This window comes from Ranitomeya imitator, chromosome 4 (genome assembly GCF_032444005.1).
Source record: "Ranitomeya imitator isolate aRanImi1 chromosome 4, aRanImi1.pri, whole genome shotgun sequence".
Lineage (NCBI taxonomy): Eukaryota > Metazoa > Chordata > Amphibia > Anura > Dendrobatidae > Ranitomeya > Ranitomeya imitator.
Window position 1 is genome coordinate 192,327,349 of NC_091285.1, and position 26,158 is coordinate 192,353,506.

The 26,158-nt window shown below is 43.3% G+C and overlaps 1 protein-coding gene across 1 annotated transcript in view; it reads left to right on the forward strand.

The window, feature by feature from the left end:
* Nucleotides 1–26,158, forward strand: part of SNCB (synuclein beta) — a 78,715-nt gene that overhangs the window by 38,725 nt on the left and 13,832 nt on the right. The window contains exon 6 of the mRNA XM_069764187.1: nt 18,626–18,715. Coding sequence (XP_069620288.1) covers nt 18,626–18,715 — 90 coding nt within the window. The remainder of the gene's footprint in view (nt 1–18,625; nt 18,716–26,158) is intronic.

A 26,158-nucleotide genomic window follows, 5' to 3' on the forward strand; every position in this document is an offset into this window, starting at 1 on the left:
ACTACATACATATTCTAGAATACCCGATGCGTTAGAATCGGTCCACCATCTAGTATAAAATAAAGGCCTCCGTACACATTGTACTCTCCTCCACTGAATCTTCTGATATTGACATTCTAAGGCTATGTGTGCACGTTCAGGTTTTTTCGCGCTAAAACGCTATAAAAACTCATTAAAAATGCATACATTATGCATTCTATCATTTAGAATGCATTCTGCATGTTTTGTGCACATGGATGCGTTTTCCGCGAAAAAAACGCATCGCGGTAAAAAAATGAGCATGTTCATTATTTTTGCAGATTTTCTGCGATTTTCCTGCAATTCTATGCATTTGGGAAAAAACGCACAACAAACGCACCTAAAAACGCGGTCAAATCACGGTAAAAACGCATGCGGATTTCTGGCAGAAATGTCTGGTTTTTGCCAGGAAAATTTCTGCAAGAAATCCTGACGTGTGCACATACAAGGCTATGTGCACACGTCAGGATTTCTTGCAGAAATTTCCTGACAAAAACCGGACATTTCTGCCAGAAATCCGCATGCGTTTTTTTGCGCGTTTTTCTGGTGATATGATGTTAGTGGAAGTAGGAGAATCACTGGCAAGAGTGGTCTGTGACCGATCTGGGTCTGTACAGAAATGTAGCTAGTTAGAAATTATCTGCCTTTTTAGTTCTTACTCCCTTTCACATAAGTAATAAAAGAACCGGAAACCCCTTAGGTACTAGGTCCTGCTGCCAAGGGGGGGGGGGGGGGGAGGCAAAGGTCTATTACAAAGATAGCTTTAAAGCCCAGCAGCAATACATTACAAAAAGTAGAAGATTAGGTATTAAAATATATGAAAGCTTTTCCTCCCATTTTGAGAAATGAAGTAGACATGGCCAGGCTTGGACTGGCCCACAGGAGAACCGGTGAATGCACCGGTGGGCTCCAGTGCAGGAGTGGCCATCACCCTCATGAATGAGCAATACTTGGCACTATATATTGAATCACTATGTACAGACAAAGGCCACATCTTATTAATTAAACAATCTACTCAGTTAATTGTTATATAAATTTGTGATTGAGGATAATGTCACATTTGAATGGAGCTGAAAAGTGGGCCCTGGATTTAGTTACCTGTTGGCCCTTGACATCCCAGTACGACACTAGACGTGGCCATGGTTTCTACCAAAAAATGAACAAACCAGGAGTCAGAGTCCCAAGGGGCTGTATAACTAGATTGCCGAACCAAGATGTGACGCCATTATGGAGTATAAGAGGAACAGTAACCACTGTCAGAAAATGTAGGTCAGACAAAGACTCCTACGGAAACCAATGTCTTGTCATCAGCACAAAATTTAGGGATTTGACAGTCTTGTAACAAAGGACATCTCTGCATTTTTGAGAAGCGAGCAGCAGTTGTACATTTAATACAAAAATCAATGTCTTTTTTTCTTTATGGCATGTCAGCACTATTTTTCTTAACTAAGATGCTGTATATTTTAACACTTCCGGAGGTATAATGAAATAACTTGTTTTTTACATCTTAAAATCCCAAATTAGGTACAGTACTGAACTGGTTGTTCTTATGTTATTGTACAGTTTGCTTGACCTCATCAAAACCAAATATCTTGTAAATATGAGACTATCCCACAGGATAACATCACATCATCATTTCAAAGGAATTTTGAAAGCCAAAAAATGTGTCGGTGAAAAATGATTCTGCAGTCTGCAGATCAATAAGACAATATTAAGCTGGAATGTGATGTGTTATAAAGTGAAGTGTGGTGTGCAACTAGAACTCAATCCCCATGTCATTAGATCTGTCATTCATAAATCTTACAGGGGGTCACAGCTACTTCCAATTTGATCTATGCTCAACAACCCATAATAGCATAATCTGCCTCCTACGATGAGGATACAGAAGACATTGACATTCTTCCTCCTGGGATACATAAAGCCTTAGCATGGGTCCTATAATGGAGGGTATCATAATGCTGTTTGTCTTTTTAATAAAGTTGCTGCAGTGATTTACGACCTCTATTAGTTCTATTCTGCAATGCCGGCATAAATTGTGACTTGCTTTGGCTAATAAAGCTCTTGCACATTTAAAATCACCCAAGTCCACGTTCATATACCACTATTCCAGGTGCAAATATCTCCATGATACTTCTCTACTCTTAGGACCCAACACAGGCGTTGTTCATTGGTGTCAGACGCTCCTGATTCATGTAGAGGCGCACGCCTTTTTATAAATTAGGAGCGTCAGACTAGTGGTGTACACCCCAATGTGTGCGCCTTGCCACAAATCCTTCTCTAGTTCCTTCTGGAGAAAGATTTGTGATGTAGCAGCAGTCACCATGTCCTCGTCCCACCTCTGCTCTGCTCTGTTGGAGCTGGGTGAAAATGGTATGAGAATGCCAAAAGTTGTATAATTTAGTGCAGTTGCTCATTGGGCCAAAATTAGACTTTTCAAAGCTGTTTTTTATTCGAGAGTACTGGCATAAACGTTTTTGTGAATCAGGCCCTTAGTTTTGAATTGCAAATACTGGTGCAGAAAACTACCAGATAAAGGTGGCCTAACGTGGTTTTATACATGAGTGCTGATTTAGCATTGTGGGTTTGGAGAAGTTTTTGCAAACTATATATTTAAGCATGAACAATGCATAACCAACCATAAAATTCACGGACATACAGACAAAAACACCTCCTACCACCCCCACCACAGTCAAAGGCATACTCAAAAATTTTAGTTGAGATGATTGTCCTAGGAGATTTTAAAATGGCCAGTGGAATGTTTCCGGTAGTCTGGGGTGGATTTGTGGTAAATGATCAATATTTCTAGTAATTTAGCGGAATATAAGGTTTAATATATTATTATCCCTAGTGACCTAACGGGTCAGAATTTTACCCATCTAGTCTAAAAAAAAAAATTAAGGTTAATATTCCTAGTAGTCTGCTGAGGTTTAGAAGTTAATACATTTGTTCCTGATGTTCTATGCTAGCGAAGTGGTGAATATTAATATCTGTGGTGGTCTAAGGTAGTGATAGGGTTAATGGTAACAGCTGTGGTAGTTGAGGCCAGTGAAGAGATTAATGGCTATGTGGTTAATGAGTTAGGGTGGTGCTTGGGTTTCTTATGTCTCTAGGGTCTAGTAAGGTGTTACCCATTCTTCTGTTTCCAAATGTAGAAATCCCAGTTAGTAATAAGAATCAATGTTCTTGAATTTATATCCTTTCCTAAATAAAGTGTTTTCTAGGATTTTATTAGCATTTTTCGTACAAGTGTACACAAAGGCGTAAACATTAGAGAGGCAGAAGCTCTCACGCGAGCGGCGCACAGCTGATTGGTGGGGTGCCAGGAATCTTAAGGCCATTAATATTGTAATCTTGGAAAACCCCTTAAAGAAAATCCATTAAGACAATTGTTAGCATAAATCTTTTCCGCAGAACTATGGATCTAGAACATACAGACTCTTAATTAGGACAATATTTCTTGATGGGTATTTTATATGTTTAAACACTTGTACTTGATAAAACCGTCTCTATACAGTTACGTTATTACTACAGGGATAGCTTTATTAGGTGCTTGGTAAATCCCTGACTTTCCAAATGTTCACGATGCAAAGAAACTTGCAGTGTGAAGTGCTCCATATAAAATATTGACTACCTATAATGCAACCTGACACATTGGATGGAAGCTTTGTAGCTGTGTGTGTTATCTGTAAAGGCACAAAGACTGAAGAGCCAATCATTCATTTGCAGGACTTAAAAACATGATTCTTGATTGAAATGTTTGCATCTCGCTACCGACACTTACAGATTCACCAGAATAGAATAATGCACTTACATGTACTGTAGGTACCAGAGGAGTAAGAGCTGCAGTGACGAGTGATGCTGGTTCTGTACAAAGGTGACAGGGACAGGATCTTAGATCACACTGTAGATACTTGTCACCAATGCTTTTATCTATCCGTTCCCTGAGGGCTGACCTCTACCTTATGTTCCTGTGATAGACCAAGGTGCAATTCTCAGCTTTCACTGTAAAGAAGTCATTTCTAATCTAAAAATCAGAGAATCGATCACTTACATTCCTACTACAGTAGAGCAGTAGCCACTTGTTCAGGCCAGTGTATAACATATAGCAAGTCACATGTTCACACTGGGCTGAAAAAATGGCGTACTTTTGATTCCACAGCATTTCAAGCACATTTTAATGAATACATCTTGGAATAACAATAAGTTCTAGAATTGTATGTGTTTTTCCTCCAAAAGTAATTTTAGTCAACATTTTAGTAAATAGATCTTTGAATAATAATGATTTCCACAATTGGATGTGTTTAAATAAAATGTTCCTGTGCTGAGATAATCTTATAACTGTGCCCCTGCTGTGTACTGTGTAATGGCTGTCTCTGACTGTACAGGAACATGGCCTGATCACACCACAGCTCCTAGGCAGGAGGAGGGAGCAAAAGAGGATAGAGACAGGACAGCACAGGATCACAGGTGATTCATTCTGTGAGGTAAAATATTTAACTGCCAGTTTTTAAGCAATGTTTTACCTCAAAGCAAGAATCAGCTGTGATCACAATAAATGAATTCACACTTTCCCCCGTCCAGGTGCCTCGGAGTAACCCTGGACTCTGCCCTGTCCTTTAAACCGCACATCCAAGCTCTCGCCACCTCCTGTCACCTCCAGCTCAAAAATATTTCCAGAATCCATCCTTTTTCTCAGCCCTCACTCTACCAAAATGCTTGTGCATACCCTAATCATCTCTCACCTTGACTACTGCAACATCCTCCTTTGTGGGCTACCCTCTAACACTCTCGCACCCTTCCAATCCGCCCTTAACTCTGCTGCCCGACTAATTAATCTCTCTCCTTGCTACACTCCTGCTTTTGACAGTGACTGACACATTAGCCAATGATGGGACAGTAGTAATCCTATCATCCGGCTAATGTGTTGAATGTAAAAAAAATAAAAATATTACATACATACTACATACTATATACATACATCCATACATACATACATACTACTACATACATACTACTACATACATACTACTACATACATACTACTACATACATACTACTACATACATACTACTACATACATACATGCAGTACATACTACATACATACATACATACTACATACATACTACAACATACTACATACAATACATACATATAGAAATATAGTACATTAAACATAGATTACATATTCACCATTACTTGTCATTTTGATCCCCGAAGCCAGTGTCATCTATAAAAATTATTAAAATAGCAAACAACCAATATACTCCCTGATCCGCAGAAATCCACGAGTGTCCCACGACAATCTCCCGTGGAGAACGGCAGCATCAGCTGATGCGACCGCTCTCCAAGGGCTCCAGGAATCCAATGACGGGAGGAAAGTATCCTTCCGCACTGTATTCCTCCGCTGCTGTAAAAAAATAAACGGAAAGATACATCTATGTATCTATAGATAGATATATTTATAAATATATCTATAGATAGATATATCCATAGATATATAATAGAAAGGCCAATGTTTCTAAGGCTGCTTTCACACTCTCGTTTTTAGCAATCCGTCGCAATCCATCATTTTGGGAAAAAACACGGATCCTGCCAATATGCTCACAGGATGCATTTTTTACCCATAGACTTGTATTAGCGATGGAACGCGACGGATGGCCACACGTCGCGTCCATCGTGCAACGGATCAGTCGAACGTTTTTTCGTGCCAACGGTCCAAAAAATCACAAGTGAATGTTTTTTTTGTCCATCGTGTCCGCCATTTTCTACCGCGCATGCGTGGCTGAAACTCCGCCTCCTCCTCCCTGGACTTCAGAATGGGCAGCGGATGCGTTGAAAAACTGCATCCGCTGCCCACGTCGTGCACAAATTTCACAGCGTGCGTCGGTACGTCGTTCTGATGCATAGCGAGGGACCTGTACCGACGCAAGTGCAAAAGAGGCCTTAGAGAGCGTTTAATTTAAAAAAAAAAAAAAATGGGGAAAAAAGCGGTGTGGGCTCCCGCGCAAAGGGGGAAATCTGACGGCCAGGGGCCAATATTTGTAGCCTGCTATGAATATCAGACTGCAGCTGTCTGTGTAGCCTTTACTGGCTATTAAAATAGGGGGACCCCCCAAAAAATGACGTGAGGTCCCCCTATATTTTATAGCCAGAAAGGCTACGCAGACAGCTGCGGGCTGATATTCATAGCCTAGAGAGGGGCCATGGATATTGGCCCCCCCCCTGGTGGAGGAATACAGTGCGGAAGGATACCTTCCTCCCGTCATTGTGTTCCTGGAGCCCCTGGAGAGCAGTCGCATCAGCTGATGCTGCCGTTCTGCACGGGAGATCGTCGTGGGACACTGGTGGATTTCTGCAGATCAGGGAGTATATTGGTTGTTTGTTATTTTCATATTTTTTACAGGTGACACTGGCTTCGGGGATCAAGATGACAAGTAATGGTGAGTATGTACTCTGTTTAATGTACTATATGTCTGTATGTATGTATGTATGTATTGTATGTAATGTATGAATGTACTGTATGTAGTATGTATGTATTTAGTACGTATGTTTTTGTTTGTTTGTTTTTTTCATTCAACACATTAGCTGGATGATGGGACTACTACTGTCCCATCATTGGCTAATGTGTCAATCACTGTCACTGTAGCAGGCATCGTCCGATGGGACTTGTAGTCCCATCGGACAATACCTGCGCACACGCACAGACCCCCGGCAGGCCCGCACAGACCCCCGGCAGGCCCGCACAGACCCCCGGCAGGCCCGCACAGACCCCCAGCAGGCCCGCACAGACCCCCGGCAGCCGGCAGGCCCGCACAGACTCCCGGTAGCTGGCAGGCCCATACAGACCCCTGGCAGGCCTGTACAGATCCCTGGCAGGCCCGCACAAAGCCTCGGCAGGCTCGCACAGACCCCCCGGCAGGCTCGCACAGACCCCCGGCAGGCCCGCACAAAGCCCCAGCAGGCCTGCACAACAGGCCCCCGGCAGCCAGCAGGCCCGTACAGACCTCCGGCAGGCCCGCACAGACCCCCGGCAGCCCACACAGAGCCCCGGCAGGCCCGCACAGACCCCCCGGCAACCGGCAGGCCCATACATACCCCCTGGAAGGCCCGCACAGACCCCCGAGAGGCCCGCACAGACCCCGCCTGCACACAGACACGCACAGTGTCCGCCAACGCACCGCCCACACTCTTCCCCCCTCCGGAACAGGATGTAGAAGGACAGAAAGGGCTTATTTACATTCCGATATTTGTGTCCCATTGACTTGCATTGGTATTGGTATCGGCGATATCCGATATTTTTTAGATATCGGCCGATCCAATCCGATACCGATACTTCTGGATATCGGAAGGTATCGCTCAACACTAATGTTCAGTAAATGCACTCAATACTTGGTCAGGGCTCCTTTTGCATCAATTACTGCATCAATGCGGCATGACGGAGGCGATCAGCCTGTGGCACTGTTGAGGTATTATGGAAGCCCAGGTTGCTTTGATAGCAACCTTCAGCTCATTTGCATTGTTGGGTCTGGTGTCTCTTTTCTTCCTCTTGACAATACCCCATAGCGCTATGGGGTTAAGGTCAGGCGAGTTTGCTGGCCAATCAAACACAGTCATACGGTTGTGTTTTAAACCAGATATTGGTAATTTTGGCAGTGTGGACAGGTGTCCAGTCCTGCTGGAGAATTAAATTTCCATCTCCAAACAGCTTGTCGGCAGAGGGAAGCATGGAGTGCTCTAACATTTAATGGTAGACGGCTGCGCTGATTTTGGTCTTGATAAAACACATTGGAGCTACACCAGCAGATGACATGGCTTCCCAAACCATCGCTGATGGTGGAAACTTCACGCTGGACCTCAAACAGCTTGGATTGTGGCCTCTCCACTCTTCCTGCAGACTCTGGGACCTTGATTTCCAAATGAAATGCAAAATTTGCTTTAATCTGAAAACAATACCTTGGACCACTGAGCAACAGTCCAGTTATTTTTTCCTTGGCCCAGGTAAGAAACTTATGGCGTTGTCTATTGGTCATGAGTGTGGCTTGACACAAGGAATGCATCAGTTGCTCATGTCCTGGGTACGTCTGTGTGTGGTGGCTCTTGAAGCAATGACTCCAGCAGCAGTCCACTCCTTGTGAATCTCCCCCAAATTTTTTAATGGCTCTTTCTTAACAATCCTTACAAGGCTGCAGTTCTTCCACTCAACTTCCCATTAATATGCTTGGATACAGCACTCTCTGAACATCCAGCTTCTTTAGCAATTACCTTTTGTGGCTTACCCTCCTTGTGGAGTGTGTGTCAATGACTGCCTTCTGGACATCTGTCAAGTCAGCAGTCTTCCCCATAATTGTGGAGCCTACTGAAACAGACTAAGGCCAGTCCCACACGTCCAGATAATTCCGGTACCAGAAAAATCGGTACCGGAATTATCCGTGTCCGTGTGTTTACGCTGAACATCAGTGTGACACACGTGCGGCAGCCGTGTGCCGACTGAGGACCACACGGACCGTGCAGGAGACAGCGCTACAGTTAAGCGCTGTCCCCTGCATCTGGTGCTGAAGCCGCTAATCATTTCTTCTCTCCAGCATCGTTCGCTGGAGAGAAGATATGAATTTTTTTTTTTGTGTTTTAAAAAAAAAGATTCCTGTCCCCAACCCCCTCCCACCCCCTGTGCGCCCCAACCCCCACTCCCCCCCCCCCCCGCTGTTAATAAAATACTTACCCGGCTCCCTCGCTGGCGCTGCTTCCTGTCCTTGTCGCAGCTCCTCCTGTATGAGCGGTCACGTGGTGCCGCCTATTACAGTGATGTATATGCTGCTCCACCTCCCGTATGTTTTCTTATAGCCGCCTCCTGCTTTGTGGGCCTCCAGCATTTTCAGAGTGCTAGGCAGCTGCTTAGAAGAACCAATGGCTATTGTATTTTTGGCACAAGGTTCGAGTAGGCTGGGTTTTTATAAAACTGGGAAATTTGCATTATCTGGCCTGTTTACTACTATTGTAGTAAACAAACTATAAGACATATAACAGGCTAATTAATGTCAGAAACCTCGGTCAAAGTTATCTGCGAACACACCTCTCCAAGGGTGCCCAAACTTTCGCGTTATCCCATTTTTCTTTTTGTAATTTTTAAAATGGGAAAAAATACAAGATATATATATATATATATATATATATATATATATATATATATATATGTATATATATATGTATATATGTATGTATTTTTTTTATTTATCTAATTTTGCCTAAAATACAAACGAAATGTGTCATTTTTAACTTTAGGCCTTTTAGAGGTCATTTCAACTTCACCTTGCTTAACTGCTCACAATAACAGTAATTTTGACTAGGGGTGTCTAAACTTTTACATGTCACTGTATGTTTTTACAATGACCTGCAATATAATTCTCTAGGTCAACAGTTCCAGAGATTCTATAAGTTAATTTATTACATTTTAATGGTTAAAGAAATTTTGAACTTTTACACATTGAGCTGTAATTTTTATTGCTCTTCCTTCAGGGTATGTGCTATCTTTTTTCTAGCTCTGTATATTACGTTTTAGGGGAGGGGAGTGTGGTGAACAAAAAAAGGCAATTCTGTAGTATAACTTTTTTTTCTTTCTGGTGTTTACTGTTATGTTTAAATGATTTTATAATTTCAAAGATTAGATTTCATGGACACAACAATACCAAATATGTTTAATTTTACATCTTTTAACATATTTTTTTAAACTGGAAAAAGAGGATTGATTTAAACTTTTATATATTTTTGAAAATTTGGGAAACATTTTTAAATTATAGTATAACTACTATACTTCAGTATATACAGGGTGGGCCATGCATATGGATACACCTAAATAAAATGGGAATGGTTGGTGATATCAACTTCCGGTTTGTGGGACATTTGTATATGGGAGGGGGAATACTTTTCAAGATGGGTGGTGACCATGGCGGCCATTTTGAAATCAGCCATTTTTGATCCAACTTTATTTTTTCCAATGGGAAGAGGGTCATGTGACACATCAAACTTATTGAGAATTTTACAAGAAAAACAATGGTGTGCTTGGTTTTAACATAAATTTATTTTTTCATGAGGTATTTACAAGTTTCTCTTTTTTTACAGCTATTGACGTGTTGCAGAGGTTAACACATGAGGAGCGGATAGAAATTGTGTTGATGTCTGGTGAACGCAGTACCCGGGTCATTGCAGCAGATTTCATTGCCAGAATTTCCTACTCAAGAAAACTGTCACCATTCCCATGTTATTTAAGTGTATCCATATGAAAGGCCCACCCAATGGCTGCAAATTCAGCGCGCCGAACTGGCATCAGTCGAACATCCCTTATATTGATATTCGCTACTCATCCTTACAAAATCCAGCTACAGCAACATCTCAACCTAGATTGGCGTGCTGAATTTGCAGGATGGGCAAAATGAAAATTGGAATAGGACCCTCAGTTTACACAGAACATTATGTTCAGTGATGAGGCAAACTTTTTTGGGTGGGCCATTTATATGGATACACCTAAATAAAATGGGAACGGTGACAGTTTTCTTGCGTAAGGTGTCTTGCATTGAAATCTGCTGCAATGACCCGGATACTGCGTTCACCAGACATCAACACAATTTCTATCCGTCCTCACATGTTAATATCTGCGACATGTCAATGGCTGTAAACAAAGAGAAACTTGTAAATGACTCATGATAGAATAAAGTTATGTTAAAACCAAGCACACCATTGTTTTTCTTGTGATATTCTCAATAAGTTTGATGTGTCACATGACCCTCTTCCCATTGCAAAAAATAAAGTTGGATCCAAAATGGCTGACTTCAAAATGGCCGCTATGGTCACCACCCATCTTGAAAAGTTTCCCCCCTCCCATATTCTAATGTGCCACAAACAGGAAGTTAATATCACCAACCCTTCCCATTTTATTTAGGCGTATCCATGTACATGGCCCACCCTGTAGTGTAACTAATATTCTCCTATGATAGGAGAACCACAATGGCAGCCATGGTGGCACCAAACCCCTGGATGCTATGCTAATCTGTTAGTAGTATTGTGCCAATGGGAGCTGGTAAACATTCAGTTGTCTGGCCTTAGCCTACATGTCTGCACAGCGCTCTGTGGATTCTCAGGAGCTGGCACTGGGAGTGGCGGGCGTATGACCAGGGCTGGCTCCAGGTTTCCTTGGGTCCTGGGAGAAAGAGTCTGTGGGCCCCTTTAACACATAGCATGATTCATAATATAGATAAGGCCGGTTTCACACGTCAGTGGCTCCGGTACATGAGGTGACAGTTTCCTCCCGTACCGGAGCCACTGACACACGTAGACACAGTGAAATCAATGCATCTGTGCAGATGTCATTGATTTTTTGCAGACCGTGTCTCCGTGTGCCAAACACAGAGACATGTCAGTGTTCGTGGGAGCGCACGGATTACACGGACCCATTAGAGTCAATGGGTTTGTGTAAAACATGTACCGCACACGGACGTTGTCCGTGGGCAGTCCGTGTGCCGTGTGTCCATTACAATCATGAATATGCGGCTCCACCTCCCATAGGAGTGGAACCGCATATTCATTACTGTAAATGAGCGGCCCCACGTGACCGGGTGAGTATTTTAATAACAGCGGGGGGGCGCACAGCGGGTGAAAGGGGGGTGGGGTCATGGATCTTTATTTTAAACACGATTATTCATATCTTCTCTACAGCAAACGCTGCTGCAGGGAAGATATGAATCGCGGCTTCAGCACCAGATGCAGGGGACAGCGCTAAACTTCAGCGCTGTCTCCTGCACGGTGCGTGTGGTACCCAGTGGGCACACGGGTGGCACACGTGTGCCACACTGATGTGCCACAGAAACGTACTGGCACACGGACACGGATAATTCCGGTACCGATTTTTCCGGTACTGGAATTATCTGGACGTGTGAGACTGGCCTACGAAGTATAGGTATTTTACAATGTCAAAGATTTTACTTACTTCTTACATTACATGAGTGATATCTATTGTAAATTCTACAACAGCTCAGAAATCCTCGCCATGCACAGTACGTGCGCTGGGGGAGTTAAGTCTGCAGTCACACAGTCACTGCAGACTTTTCTTTTTAGATCGGACACTATTGTCCTCCATACAGTATTATGAACATAACATAGTCCTTTATACAATATAATGGGTCCCATATTGCTCCATACAGTATATAATGATCCCCATATTGCTCCATATACAGTATAATGGGCCGAATATATTGCTCCATACAGTATAATGGCCCCATATAGTGTTGCATGTAGCATAATGGCCCCAATTTTTCTCCATACAGTATAATGGGCCCCATAAAATTCTCAATACAGTATAATGGTCCCTATATAATGCTCCATACAGTATTATAGTCCCCATATAATACTCCATACAGTATGATGGCCCCAAATTATGCCACATACAGTATATCATGGCCCCATATATTTCTCCATACAGTATAATGGGCCCTAAAAAAATGCTCCATACATTATAATGGCCCCATATAATTCTCCATTCCATATAATGGCCCCATATTTTTCTCTGTACAGTATTATGGGCCCCATAAAATTCTACATACAGTATAATGGGCCCCATATAATGGTCCATACAGTATAATGGCCCATTTATTACTCAGTACAGTATGATGGCTGTTGTGAATTCTGTTGTCGGGCTCCCTCCTGTGGTCATGAATGGTACTTCGGCTGGTTCTGTCCATGGACTTCCTCTGGTGGGTGTTTCTGAGTTTCCTTCCACAGGTGACGAGGTTAATTCGTTAGCAGGCTGCTCTATTTAACTCCACTTAGATCTTTGCTCCATGCCACCTGTCAATGTTCCAGTATTGGTCTAGTTCACTCCTGGATCGTTCTTGTGACCTGTCTTCCCAGCAGAAACTAAGTTCCAGCTTGTATTTCTTTGGTTTGCTATTTTTCCGTCCAGCTTGCTATTTTTATTGTTGTCTTGCTTGCTGGAAGCTCTGGGATGCAGAGGGAGCGCCTCCGCACCGTGAGTTGATGCGGAGGTTTTTTTTGCGCCCTCTGCGTGGTCTTTTTGTAGGTTTTTGTGCTGACCGCAAAGTAACCTTTCCTATCCTCGGTCTGTTCAGTAAGTCGGGCCTCACTTTGCTAAATCTATTTCATCTATGTTTGTATTTTCATCTTTACTCACAGTCATTATATGTGGGGGGCTGCCTTTTCCTTTGGGGAATTTCTCTGAGGCAAGGTAGACTTTATTTTTCTATCTTCAGGGCTAGCTAGTTCCTAAGGCTGTGCCGAGTTGCATAGGGAGCGTTAGGCGCAATCCACGGCTATTTCTAGTGTGTGTGATAGGATTAGGGATTGCGGTCAGCAGAGTTCCCACGTCCCAGAGCTCGTCCTTTATTATCAGTAACTATCAGGTCATTCCGTGTGCTCTTAACCACCAGGTCCATTATTGTCTTGACCACCAGGTCATAACAGATGTCCCCATATAATGCTGCATACAGTATATAATGGCCCCATATATTTCTCCATACAATATAATGGGCATCATAAAATGCTCCATATGGTATAACTAGATTGTGGCCCGATTCTAACGCATCGGGTATTCTAGAATATGCATGTCCCCGTAGTACATAGACAATGATGATTCCAGAATTCGCGGCAGACTGTGCCCGTCGCTGATTGGTCGAGGCAACCTTTGACATCATCATCGCCATGGCAACCATTATGACATCTACGTCGATACTGTGCCCATCGCTGATTGGTCGAGGCGAATTCGCGGCAGACTGTGCCCGTCGCTGATTGGTCGAGGCAACCTTTATGACATCATCGTCGCCATGCTGTGCCCGTCGCTGATTGGTCGAGGCAACCTTTATGACATCATCGTCGCCATGGCAACCATTATGACATCTACGTCGATACTGTGCCCGTCGCTGAATCAGAAACGTGAGATGTCTACGTCCTTTATGACATCATCGTCGCTGTGCCCGTCGCTGATTGGTCGAGGCCGCCAGGCCTCGACCAATCAGAGAGCCGGGATTTCCAAGACAGACAGACACAGACAGACGGAAAAACCCTTAGACAATTATATATATATAGATGGTCCCCATATATTGCTCCATACAGTATGTAATGACGCCATATATTGCACCATACAGTATATAATGGCCCCATGTAGTGCTCCATACCGTATAATGGGCCCCATATAATGCGCCATACAGTATATAATGGCTCCATGCAGTATTTAAGGGCCCCATATGATGTTTCAATCAGTATAATGGCCCCATATATTGCTCCCCTGACTCACATGCCCTATATCGTGCCGGTGACCCTGACGGCAAGTGGGCCCCCTGTTCGTCCAGGGTCCGACACTTGACCGAGTGGTGAGGCTGGTCCTGTGCATGTCCAGCATATGTAATTTGCATACTGCGATCATGTGCTGACTGTGTGGATATGGACTCACTCAATGCAAGTGTATTGAGCGAGGTCAGACAGTCTATTCGGAATGTGGCTGGAAGCATGCAAATCGCAAACTTGCAGTCACATGACCTCCTGCTCCCAGCACCAGAGAAGCCTCACAGTGTACATTGCACGTGATATGAGAATTCACAAGCCAGAGATCACATAGTCTGACCTGTCTATAAACCCCATGCTATATTTTACTTGCTCTGTAAACTCAGAGTGAGCCTCTTGCTGCATAAAAATTGCTTCCTGCCAGGAGAATATAATGTCTTGCAAATAAAACCAATAAAATGCCGAAAGGGACCTGCTGGCTGGTGCCCTTTAATGTAAGGCACAAGTAAACAAAAGTTTCCTTGTGCAAAGGCTGGGGCTAACAGCACTACGTGTGCGTGACTCCTGTTTATAATGCATGGAAAAGATCAACGTTATATTCATCTTCAGTCCTAGAGACAGAACACTACCAGTAGGTCTGACAGCAGAAAATATACTTATAAAGAGGTGATAATTGTTTCATGAACACATAATCAACGTCAAATTTACACATTGTACATTTTTATCATTTGGACATTAGATGAAATATGCTATGAGATTTCGCACTGTACTCCGGAACTTTTTTTTCTTAGGGTACGTTCACATTTGCGGCTTTGGACGCAGCGGCGGCGCCGCAAAAGAACGCGCGCGTCATGCTTCCCTATCTTTAACATTGGGGACGCATGTGCGTTCGTTTTCATGCGTTTCGGTGCGTTTTGCGACGCATGCGTCCTTTCGACGCACCTAGCAGTACTTTGCAAACGCAACATGTTGCATTTTTTCTGCGTCCAAAATTTTTAAAAAACGCTTGCGTCGCACTTGCGTTGTATTTGCGTCGCCGAAACTTCAAAACCTCCATTGAAGTGTATTGGCAATGCAGAAGACGCAAGTACTTGCGTTGTAGGACGCATGCGTTCTTTACTTTAAAAATAGAGAAAATGAAAAGGCCCTATATATTAAAAAAGGGTTGAACGCATGCGTCAAAAATGCATGCGTTCTACTTGCGTCTTTCGTGCGTCGTGCGTTGCGTCCACGACGCTGCGTCCAAAGCCGCAAATGTGAACGTAGCCTTATATGGTAGGGGCCAGAATTCTAGATCAGCACAAGTGGTAAAGTACCTATTGGCACCTTTTAGGAAACAACTCCTGGAGCTGCTCCTCCGCACTTGATATTGTGTTCTCCACCATTTGTGGCATCAACATCTGGTCACTGATTGGCATCAGCCTTCACGTGACGCTGAATCATTATATACGACTGGAGTCCTTTCCCCATTCCAAAGTGGGAAACTGCTCAAAGACCACTGCATTCTATCTTCTCTTTAAGGGCTTGTTTCCACTTGCGAGAAACACGTCCGTATCTCGCATGTGAAAACCAAGCTCTGGCGCCGGCACTTGGGAGCGGAGCGTGCGGCTCCATGTGTTGCTATGCGGCCACACGCTCCGCTCTGTAGTGCCAGCGCCATAGCTTGGTTTTCACATGCGAGATACGGACGTGTTTCTCGCAAGTGGAAACAAGCCCTTACGGGATATATTATTATTATTATTATTATTATTTATTTATATAGCACCATTGATTCCATGGTGCTGTACATGAGAAGGGGTTACATACAAGTTACAAATATCACATACAGTAAACAAACTAACAATGACGGACTGATACAGAGGGGCGAGGACCCTGCCCTTGCGGGCTTACATTCTACAGGATTATGGGGAAGGAGACAGTAGGTTGAGGGTTGCAGGAGCTCCGGTGTTGGTGAGGCGGTAGCTCCGGTGTTGGTGAGGCGGTAGCTCCGGTGTTGGTGAGGCGGTAGCTTTGTTGGTGATGAGGCAGCAGCGGTGTCAGTGCAGGCTGTAGGCTTTCCTGAAGAGATGAGTTTTCAGGTTCCGTCTGAAGGATCCGACTGTGGTTGATAGTCGGACGTGTTGGGGCAGAGAGTTCCAGAGGATGGGGGATATTCGGGAGAAGTCTTGGAGGCGATTGGATGAGGAGCGGATAAGTGTGGAGGAGAGAAGGAGGTCTTGGGAGGACCGGAGGTCACGTGAGGGAAGATATCGAGAGATTAGTTCAGAGATATATGGAGGAGACAGGTTGTGGATGGCTTTGTAGGTCAGTATTAGCAATTTGAACTGGATACGCTGAGGGAATGGGAGCCAGTGAAGAGATTTGCAGAGGGGGGAAGCGGAGGAGTAGCGAGGAGAGAGATGGATTAGTCGGGCAGCAGAGTTAAGGATGGACTGGAGAGGTGCAAGGGTGTTAGCAGGGAGGCCACAGAAAAGGATGTTGCAGTAGTCAAGGCGGGAAATGATGAGGGCGTGCACAAGCATTTTAGTAGATTGGGGGTTGAGGAAAGGACGGATCCTGGAGATATTTTTGAGCTGGAGGCGACAGGAGGTGGAAAGAGCTTGGATGTGTGGTTTGAAGGACAGGGCAGAGTCGAAGGTTACTCCGAGGCAGCGGACTTCGGGTACAGGGGAAAGCATGATGTCATTGACTGCGATAGATAGGTCAAGTAAGGAAGATTTGTGGGATGGAGGAAAGATGATGAGTTCAGATTTGTCCACATTGAGTTTGAGGAAGCGAGAGGAGAAGGAGGATATGGCTGATAGGCACTCTGGGATTCTGGACAGCAGAGCGGTGACGTCTGGGCCAGAGAGGTAGATCTGAGTGTCGTCAGCATAGAGGTGGTACTGGAATCCATGGGACTTTATGAGTTGTCCCAAGCCAAGTGTATATATCACAGCCAATCTCTAGTCAGACCTACTAGTATTATTTTGTATGCCTAAGAGACTAGCTAACTATATGTTTACTATACTGTGCACACAATTAGTAGACAATTAGTATTTTTGATTATTAATTTTATTATGGAACAACTACAGCTATGTCAGTCACCCCTAAAGGTTGATAAACCTGAAACCTAAATATTTAAGAAAGTAAAAGTGAGGTTTTATCTTTCTTCAAGCAATATCTGTGTGCATATTTATTGGACAATTATTAATGTGCAGAATTATTATGCAACTAAGAGAAAAACGTAAATCTTTTCACCTCAATTCTTTATTTTCATTTGTTCAAGTGAAAATAATAACTGTAAACAACTCAAAGCAGACATAAGCCTTCCATCCATTGGGTCTGTCAGTTTCTTATTCTGGTGACGATCAACTTTTGGGCAGCACCCACCACAGCCTCCCAGACACAGTTCAGAGGTGTACTCTTTCCTTTACCATAAATCTCTCGTTTGGGAAGGGCCCATAAGTTCTCAATAGGGTTTAGGTCAGGTGAGGAAGGAGCCATGTCATTGTTCTTTCATTTTTGGGGTCTAAGGGGTATTGTTTCTCCTTATGGAGAGTGACATACCATCTCTGGCTTGTCAAGGTAAGGAGGCTTATTCGCCGTGCAATGCTCCTCTGGGAAATATAATATGCAAATTGCCTCTTCTGAGAAAAAGAGGACTTAAACTCTATAGCGCCACCTGTTGGAAGTAGCGATCCTACACGTCACAATCAACCCTTTAACGAGTCTTGCAATAGGACTTAGGATAAAAGCCAAATCAGTATCTCAATTCGCAGACACGGTGAAACACTTATTAAAATTAAAAAGTGCTGTCTAGAGCTGCACAATAAATACACAAGTAATATTCCTCTACTGGAGAGCGCAGGAACCCACAAAAGGAGTTTCTTTATGAAAATATTGGAGCAGGTGATAGTAATCCTACCAACAATCATGTGCTAGAAGCAGGCTCGGACTGTCCCACCGGAGAAGCCTCCGGTGGGACCCCATGCAACAAGAGTGGGCCACTACCCTCTTGTATGAGCAGTACTTGGCAAAATACACTTGATTTCATTATATACAGATAAATGAAGCATACATCTTATTAATTTAACAATCAACCTCTATTATTATTATAGAAATTTGTGAATGAGCATAGTCATATTTGCCCTTGGCACCCCAGTCCAACGTTGACGGGAAGGTTCTAGTTTAAGGAGCAAATAAAAACAAAACATTTAGGACTTCTCAGTATATGATATTGTTGCTAATATCCAATTTAGAATGTCAAATGCTTTATATAATATTGAAACAAAGTCATATTAGTTACTGTCATTTACAACTACTGTTTCTGTATTTTCTAGCCTGAAGAAGAAGGCCAGGAAGCGATGGAAGAACCTGCTGCTGAACCACTGCTGGAGCCAGAAGGGGAGAGCTACGAGGAAGCCCCCCAGGTGACAAAATCATATTTTGTATATAGAATGCCTGAAAAAAAGAAACAGATTTTTTTTCATATTACTATCACAGTCATAAAGTGATTGATAGATTTACTATACTTGCCTATGGCCTTTGTATGGTAATGTAGCTAAGCCACAATTAAGTTACTGGGACTGAGCAGCAATAGCAAATACAGCCTGCGAAGAGAAATGTGACACCATATCTAGAAAAAAAAGACACTATTTTTCCAAATCTCATACAGTCACATTAAGGCTTATTAAGTGAACAGCTGTCATGTGGGTCATAATTTCAATATTCAAAATTTCTACCATTTACGATACACCCTCCAAATGCCTTATACAGGTGAAGAAAACCTAAGGACCTGTCAGCTCCCCTGACGTGTGCTTTAGTAACTATGAAAAATTAATTCTGTAGCATCCTATCAGAAATCTCAGAATTATGTTCATTGACTGTTTTTCCTACATTTTTAGTATGTATGAATACATAAGCAGCTGGGCATTATCCACTGGATGTGCGCCTCTGATACTTTGCTGCGATTACTGCCAACTACTGTGTAGAAGACCATAAACATGGAAGAGCACAGCATGAGAAGCACCAGGTGGTTTGATTGGGATGTTTCATTGGAACGTGGGGGGATTAGCCTCTCACCTGGAAGGGTTGTGCACCACTGCACCACTCTGGTAGCGGACGTCTCCGTGCACTCCTGCACTGTGCTTCCTGGTCTGGTCACGTGGGCCCAAGATCCAGTCACGTGATCCCGCTTCACAGGATGTGACGTCACTTCAGATCCTGAGGAAGGTAGCAGTCCGCTGCTGAAATGCGTAGTGGTTCAATAAAAGGTTTGTTTACCACTAATCTAATGCAGTGTGCTCTATAGTCATAGCGCTCCTTAAATTGATCAATTTTTTTCCAAAAAAAACTACTGTGTAGAAGCACACCCCTTTGACAATAGTAATACATCCAGTTGTCAATTTATTCATAAATATTAAGATGAAGTAAATGAGGAAAAAAATTAGTTCTAAAATTCATATTACTAGGGAAGCAAAAGTATTTGGTAAAGCAAACCTTTCAGAAGTAGTGACAAGTTCCTTCAAAGTGGGTCAACAGAATTAAAGAGAATCTGTCGGTCGGTTTTTAATATGTAACCTGAGAGCAGCATTATGTAGGGGCAGAATCTGTTTTCACTGATATATCTCTTAGGTCTGGAGCCCACGATCCGATAGTAGCAGCGCTTGTTAAACTCGCCAAAAGCTCATTGTTAGAATGTAGCCTTATAGTGTAGCAAACTGGTAGTGATTAGTGATGAGTGAGTGTACTCGTTGCTCAGGTTTTCCCGAGCACGCTTGGGTGGTCTCCGAGTATTTATGACTGCTCGAGATTTAGTTTTCATCTCTCAGCTGAATGATTTATAGCTACTAGCCAGGCTGAGTACATGTGGGGGTTGCCTGGTTGCTAGGGAATCCCCATATGTAATCAAGCAGGCTAGTAGCTGTAAATCATTCAGCTGAGAGATGAAAACTATATCTCCGAGCAGTCATAAATACTCGGAGACCACCCAAGCGTGCTCAGGAAAACCCGAGCAAAGAGTACACTCGCTCATCACTAGTAGTGATCCAAAACTTGATAAGGGAAACCATGTTGCACATACTAGCTTTACAGTAACCTTTATAATGCATATAATTACCGGGTACAATCTTCTCTGCTAGCAGTATAGCTTGTGACAAGATTCATGTCACCACAAGGGCGCATGCAGATAAGCGTATGTTATGGATGTGCGCTGTCTGTGCTAAAATTGGGTAGCACAAGGATCAATGTTCAGTTGAGAATTTATTTTACATGGATCGAATGTTCCTGTGAAAAGTCTAAGGATGCACACAAAAACCCATTCTGTATGGATCATCAGCATTGCACCTATTGATTTACAGATGCACAATTATTAACATAGGAAACCGCATTGGGTCTGGTAAACTTTATTAACTGCTGACGTGCAAAAAGGGACATTATACTGATCTAATAAAACGGATGACCATCGGATAGCATCCTTTCTACTGCATGAAAATTGATTTTTCACATTTTCATAAGAATCCGGCCTAACTTTCAACATTGCACTTTAGACATAAATTCAAACTACGGTACATAGATTTTGGGAGGAAATTGTAGCACTGCAGTCGACCACGCTTTTTTGTGTCCGCCTCAAAAAGTGGGACAATGGTAAAAATGAGGTCTGACAGAACACAGTGACTCCATCAGCATTAAAGATAACTGCCCCTTGGGTGGATACAACGGAATCCCCTTTTTTGGGGGGCTTTGTGCCGCTTACGTGTGTCTAAAACATGATGCTAGCCATTGGTCCCTGTTAATTTCTTTTATTGAAATGAGCATGGTGACCTTTCTAAAAACTCAGAAAAGATAAAAGCTCAGATGAAAACTTCACGCAGTGATTTTCTAGAGTTTATTGCACATTTTGTATATTTTAAAAAAAAGCCTTGATCGTGATGTTGGCCGTGTGCTTGTAAAAATGCATAAGGCTACGTTCCACAATAAGTTTTTGGTGAGTTTTTTTTTTCTGCATATTTTTTTTAGAAAATACAAGTAACCTATCTTATGTAATAGGTGGAGAAATTCTGCAGAAAATCTGCAACATCACAAACTCACCAGAAAGCTCATGGTGGGAACGTAGCCTACCAAAATGTTTTATTGGAGTCTCATAGGTTTTAAGAATAAGAATTAGGTTTATCCTCTTTTATTATATTAAATGTTCTATGGTAAGTTCCAGCAGCGTGCAGCAGAAACGCTGCAGATCCGCACTATGATGTACAGTATAATGTTATTCAATGGGAAAAAAACTGTGCAGTTGGTGCAGAAAAATCAGTGCGGAATTGCTGCGGATTTCAAAGTGCATGTCACTTCTTTTGTGCGGATCTGCAGCGTTTCTGCACCTCTACATGTTATAATTCCGCAGTGGCAAAAACCGCAGAAAATCCGTACAAAATCTGCATCAATTCCGCATAAAAACCACCCAAAATCCACATAAAAACCGCAGCAAATCCATGGCTGCAGATTCTGCCAGGAGATGCGGATTTTGTGCAGAAAATTCTGCACCTTTTTTCCTACGTGTGCACATAGCCTAACTGTACAGAAAATGCAGAAAACGGTATACAGATACATATGTGCCACATGGAGGTCAAAATAACGTACCTTTGGCCTATGAATGTGGGCCTAGGGGAATCTTTGCTTTGTATGTTAGGAAAAGCTCCAGAAGCAGTGTACACTTGGCCTAAGAGTAAAGTAATTTAATCATAAGCGGAACATTTCACCCGAGCTGCAGCAATTGTTTAAGTATGATTAAATGAGTTTAATAATTAATGAAATCCAGGTGCAGAAACTTTTATCTGCCAATGAGCCCAATAGAACAGGTAAAATGAAAAATACACCCTCAGTGCTATATGCAATTACAATGCACTTTAAGGCCGGCTTCACACTAGAGATTTTTACGGGCGTATGAGAGGCGCAAAAACAACACATTGCACACGGACCAATGATTCTCTATGGGGCAGCCCCTATCTGGCGTATATTTCGCAGCCGTATTTTACGAGTGTAGAAAATACCAGCATGCTGCGTTTGTCAGCGTATTGCGCAAAAAATCCACCAATGAAAGTCTATGGGGGTGAGAAAAATACGGATTACACACGGACCATCAGTGTGACTGGCGAGAAATATGCAGCGGTGTTCTATAGAAAAGCCGGTAATTCAGTGCGGTGTACAGTAATATCACACTGACAGGTTAGAATAGAATAGCTAAAATAAATGTCTACACATAGTATAGGTATATATGTAATTGAGAGACACACACATATATATTTAATAAATATATATATCTACTATATAATTGTCTAAGGGTCACTTCCGTCTTTCTGTCCTTCTGTCTGTCTGTCACGGATATTCATTGGTCGCGGCCTCTGTCTGCCATGGAATCCAAGTCGCTGATTGGTCTCGCTAGCTGCCTGTCATGGCTGCCACGACCAATCAGCGATGGCCACAGTCCGAGTAGTCCCTCCCTACTCCCCTGCACTCAGCGCCTGCTCCATACTCCCCGCAGTCACCGCTCACACAGGGTTAATGCCAGCGGTAACGGACCGCGTTATGCCGCGGGCAACTCACTCCGTTACCGCCGCTATTAACCCTGTGTGACCAAGTTTTTACTATTGATTCTGCCTATGCAGCGTCAATAGTAAAAAGATCTAATGTTAAAAAATAAATAAATAAAAAATAAAAAATCATCATATACTCACCTTCCGACGCCTTTCCCGCTCCTCTGGTGCTAAAGATGGTATGCGACAAGGACCTTACATGATGTCACGGTCATGTGACCGCGACGTCATCACAGGTCCTGCGCGACAAGGACCTTCCATGACGTCATGGTCATGTGACTGCGACGTCATCACAGGTCATGCGCGCCTGCGCGAGAAGGACCTGCCATGACGTCACGGTCATGTGACCGCGACATCATCACACCCTGGGACCGGAAGCTGGCGAACAGGCGACAGAACTACAAGGGGCCCTCGGATCCGAAGGTGAGTATGTTTATTTTTTATTTTTTAACCTGTGACATACATGGCTGGGCAATATACTATGTAGCTGGGCAATATACTACGTGGCTCTGTGCTGTATACTACATTGCTGTGCAATATACTACGTGGCTCTGTGCTGTATACTACGTGACTGGGCAATATACTACGTGACTGGGCAATATACTACGTGACTGGGCAATATACTACGTGACTGGGCAATGTACTATGTTACTGGGCAATTTACTACATAACTGGGCAATATACTACGTGACTGGGCAATATGCTCTGTGCTGTATACTACGTGGCTGGGCAATATACTACGTGGCTGGGCAATATAGTACGTGACTGGGCAATATACTACGTGGCTCTGTGCTGTAAACTACGTCGCTGGGCAATATACTACGTGGACATGCGTTAGAATCGGGCCACCATCTAGTATACATACATACATACATACATACATACATACATACATACATATATATTTATATACAGTACAGACCAAAAGTTTGGACACACGTTCTCATTTAAAGATTTTTCTGTATTTTCATGACTATGAAAATCGTTAATTCACACTGAAGGCATCAACACTATGAATTAACACATGTGGAATTATATACTTTACAAAAAAGTGTGAAACAACTGAAAATATGTCTTATATTCTAGGTTCTTCAAAGTAGCCACCTTTTGCTTTGATGACTGCTTTGCACACTCTTGGCATTCTCTTGATGAGCTCCAAGAGGTAGTCACCGGAATGGTCTTCCAACAATCTTGAAGGAGTTCCCAGAGATGCTTAGCACTTGTTGGCCCTTTTACCTTCACTCTGCGGTCCAGCTCATTCCAAACCATCTCGATTGGGTTCAGATTTGGGGACTGTGGAGGCCAGGTCATCCTGCGTAGCACCCCATCAATCTCCTTCTTGGTCAAATAGCCCTTACACAGCCTGGAGGTGTGTTTGGGGTCATTGTCCTGTTGAAAAATAAATGATGGTCCAAATAAACGCAAACCGGATGGAATAGCATGCCTCTGCAAGATGTTGTGGTAGCCATGCTGGTTCAGTATGCCTTCAATTTTGAATAAATCTCCAACAGTGTCACCAGCAAAGCACCCCCACACCATCACACCCCTTCCTCCATCTTTCGCGATGGGAACCAGCATGTAGAGTCCATCCGTTCACCTTTTCTGTGTCGCACAAAGACATGGTGGATGGAACCGAAGATCTCAAATTTGGACTCATCAGACCAAAGCACAGATTTCCACTGGTCTAATGTCCATTTTTTGTGTTCTTTAGCCCAAACAAGTCTCTTCTGCTTGTTGCCTGTCCTTAGCAGTCGTTTCCTAGCAGCTATTTTACCATGAAGGCCTGCTGCACAGTCTCCTCTTAACAGTTGTTGTAGAAATATGTCTGCTGCTAGAACTCTGTGTGGCATTGACCTGGTCTCTAATCTGAGCTGCTGTTAACCTGCGATTTCTGAGGCTGGTGACTCGGATAAACTTATCCTCAGAAGCAGAGGTGACTCTTGGTCTTCCTTTCCTGGGGCCAGTGAGCCAGTTTCTTTGTAGCGCTTGATAGTTTTTGCCACTGCACTTGGGGACCCTTTCAAAGTTTTCACAATTTTTTGGACTGACTGACCTTCATTTCTTAAAGTAATGATTGCCACTCGTTTATCTTTACTTAGCTGCTTTTTTCTTGCTATAATACAAATTCTTACAGTCTATTCAATAGGACTATCAGCTGTGTGTCCACCAGACTTCTGCTCAACACAACTGATGGTCCCAACCCCATTTATAAGGCAAGAAATCCCACTTATTGAACCTGACAGGGCACACCTGTGAAGTGAAAACCATTTCCGGTGACTACCTCTTGAAGCTCATCAAGAGAATGCCAAGAGTGTGCAAAGCAGTCATCAAAGCAAAAGGTGGCTACTTTGAAGAACCTAGAATATAAGACATATTTTCAGTTGTTTTGCCGGCTTTTGCTATCTCCTTATCAAACCCGACAGGATATGAGACATGGTTTACATACAGTAAACCATTTTATATCCCTTATTTTTTACATATTCCTCACTACTAATATTAGAAGTCTCTGTGTGCAAAATTTGGTGGCTCTAGATGTTAAAATAAAGGGTTAAAGCACGGAAAAAACTGGCGTGGGCTCCCGCGCAATTTTCTCCGCCAGAGTGGGAAAGCCAGTGATTGAGGGCAGATATTAATAGCCTAGAGCAGGGGTCCCCAACTCCAGTCCTCAAGGCCCACCAACAGGTCATGTTTTCAGGATTTCCTTTGCATTGCACAGGTGATGCAATTATTACCTGGGCAAGACTAAGGAAATCCTGAAAACATGACATGTTGGTGGGCCTTGAGGACTGGAGTTGGGGACCCCTGGCCTAGAGAGAGACCATGGTTATTGCCCCCCTCCCTGGCAAAAAAACATCTGCCCCTAGCCACCCCACAAAAGGCAGATCTGTAAGATGCGCCTATTCCGGAACTTAGCCTCTCTCTTCCCACTCCCGAGTAGCTGCATAAACCAGTCCAAAATTAGGTAAACATGCCCAGACCTTCTGGAATAATGGGGAAAACAAAATAACATACAGCACAGTCTGTGTCACGTCGTGGATCTGCCCTTCAGGGAAAAAAAAACAAGGTTCAGTTCTCTTTAAAGCAGGATTGTGCACAGTAACCTAGAGACAGTGTCAGGTGAGCGTCCTTAGGCCGGCTTCACACTTGCGAGTTTTACGGATGTAAGAGCGCAGAAACTACGTCCGTAAAACTCGCAAAACAAACGGCACAATTATTCTCTATGCCCCTGCTCCTATCTGCCGTATTAAACTGATCAGTATTATACGGCTTTCTACGGCTGTAGAAAAT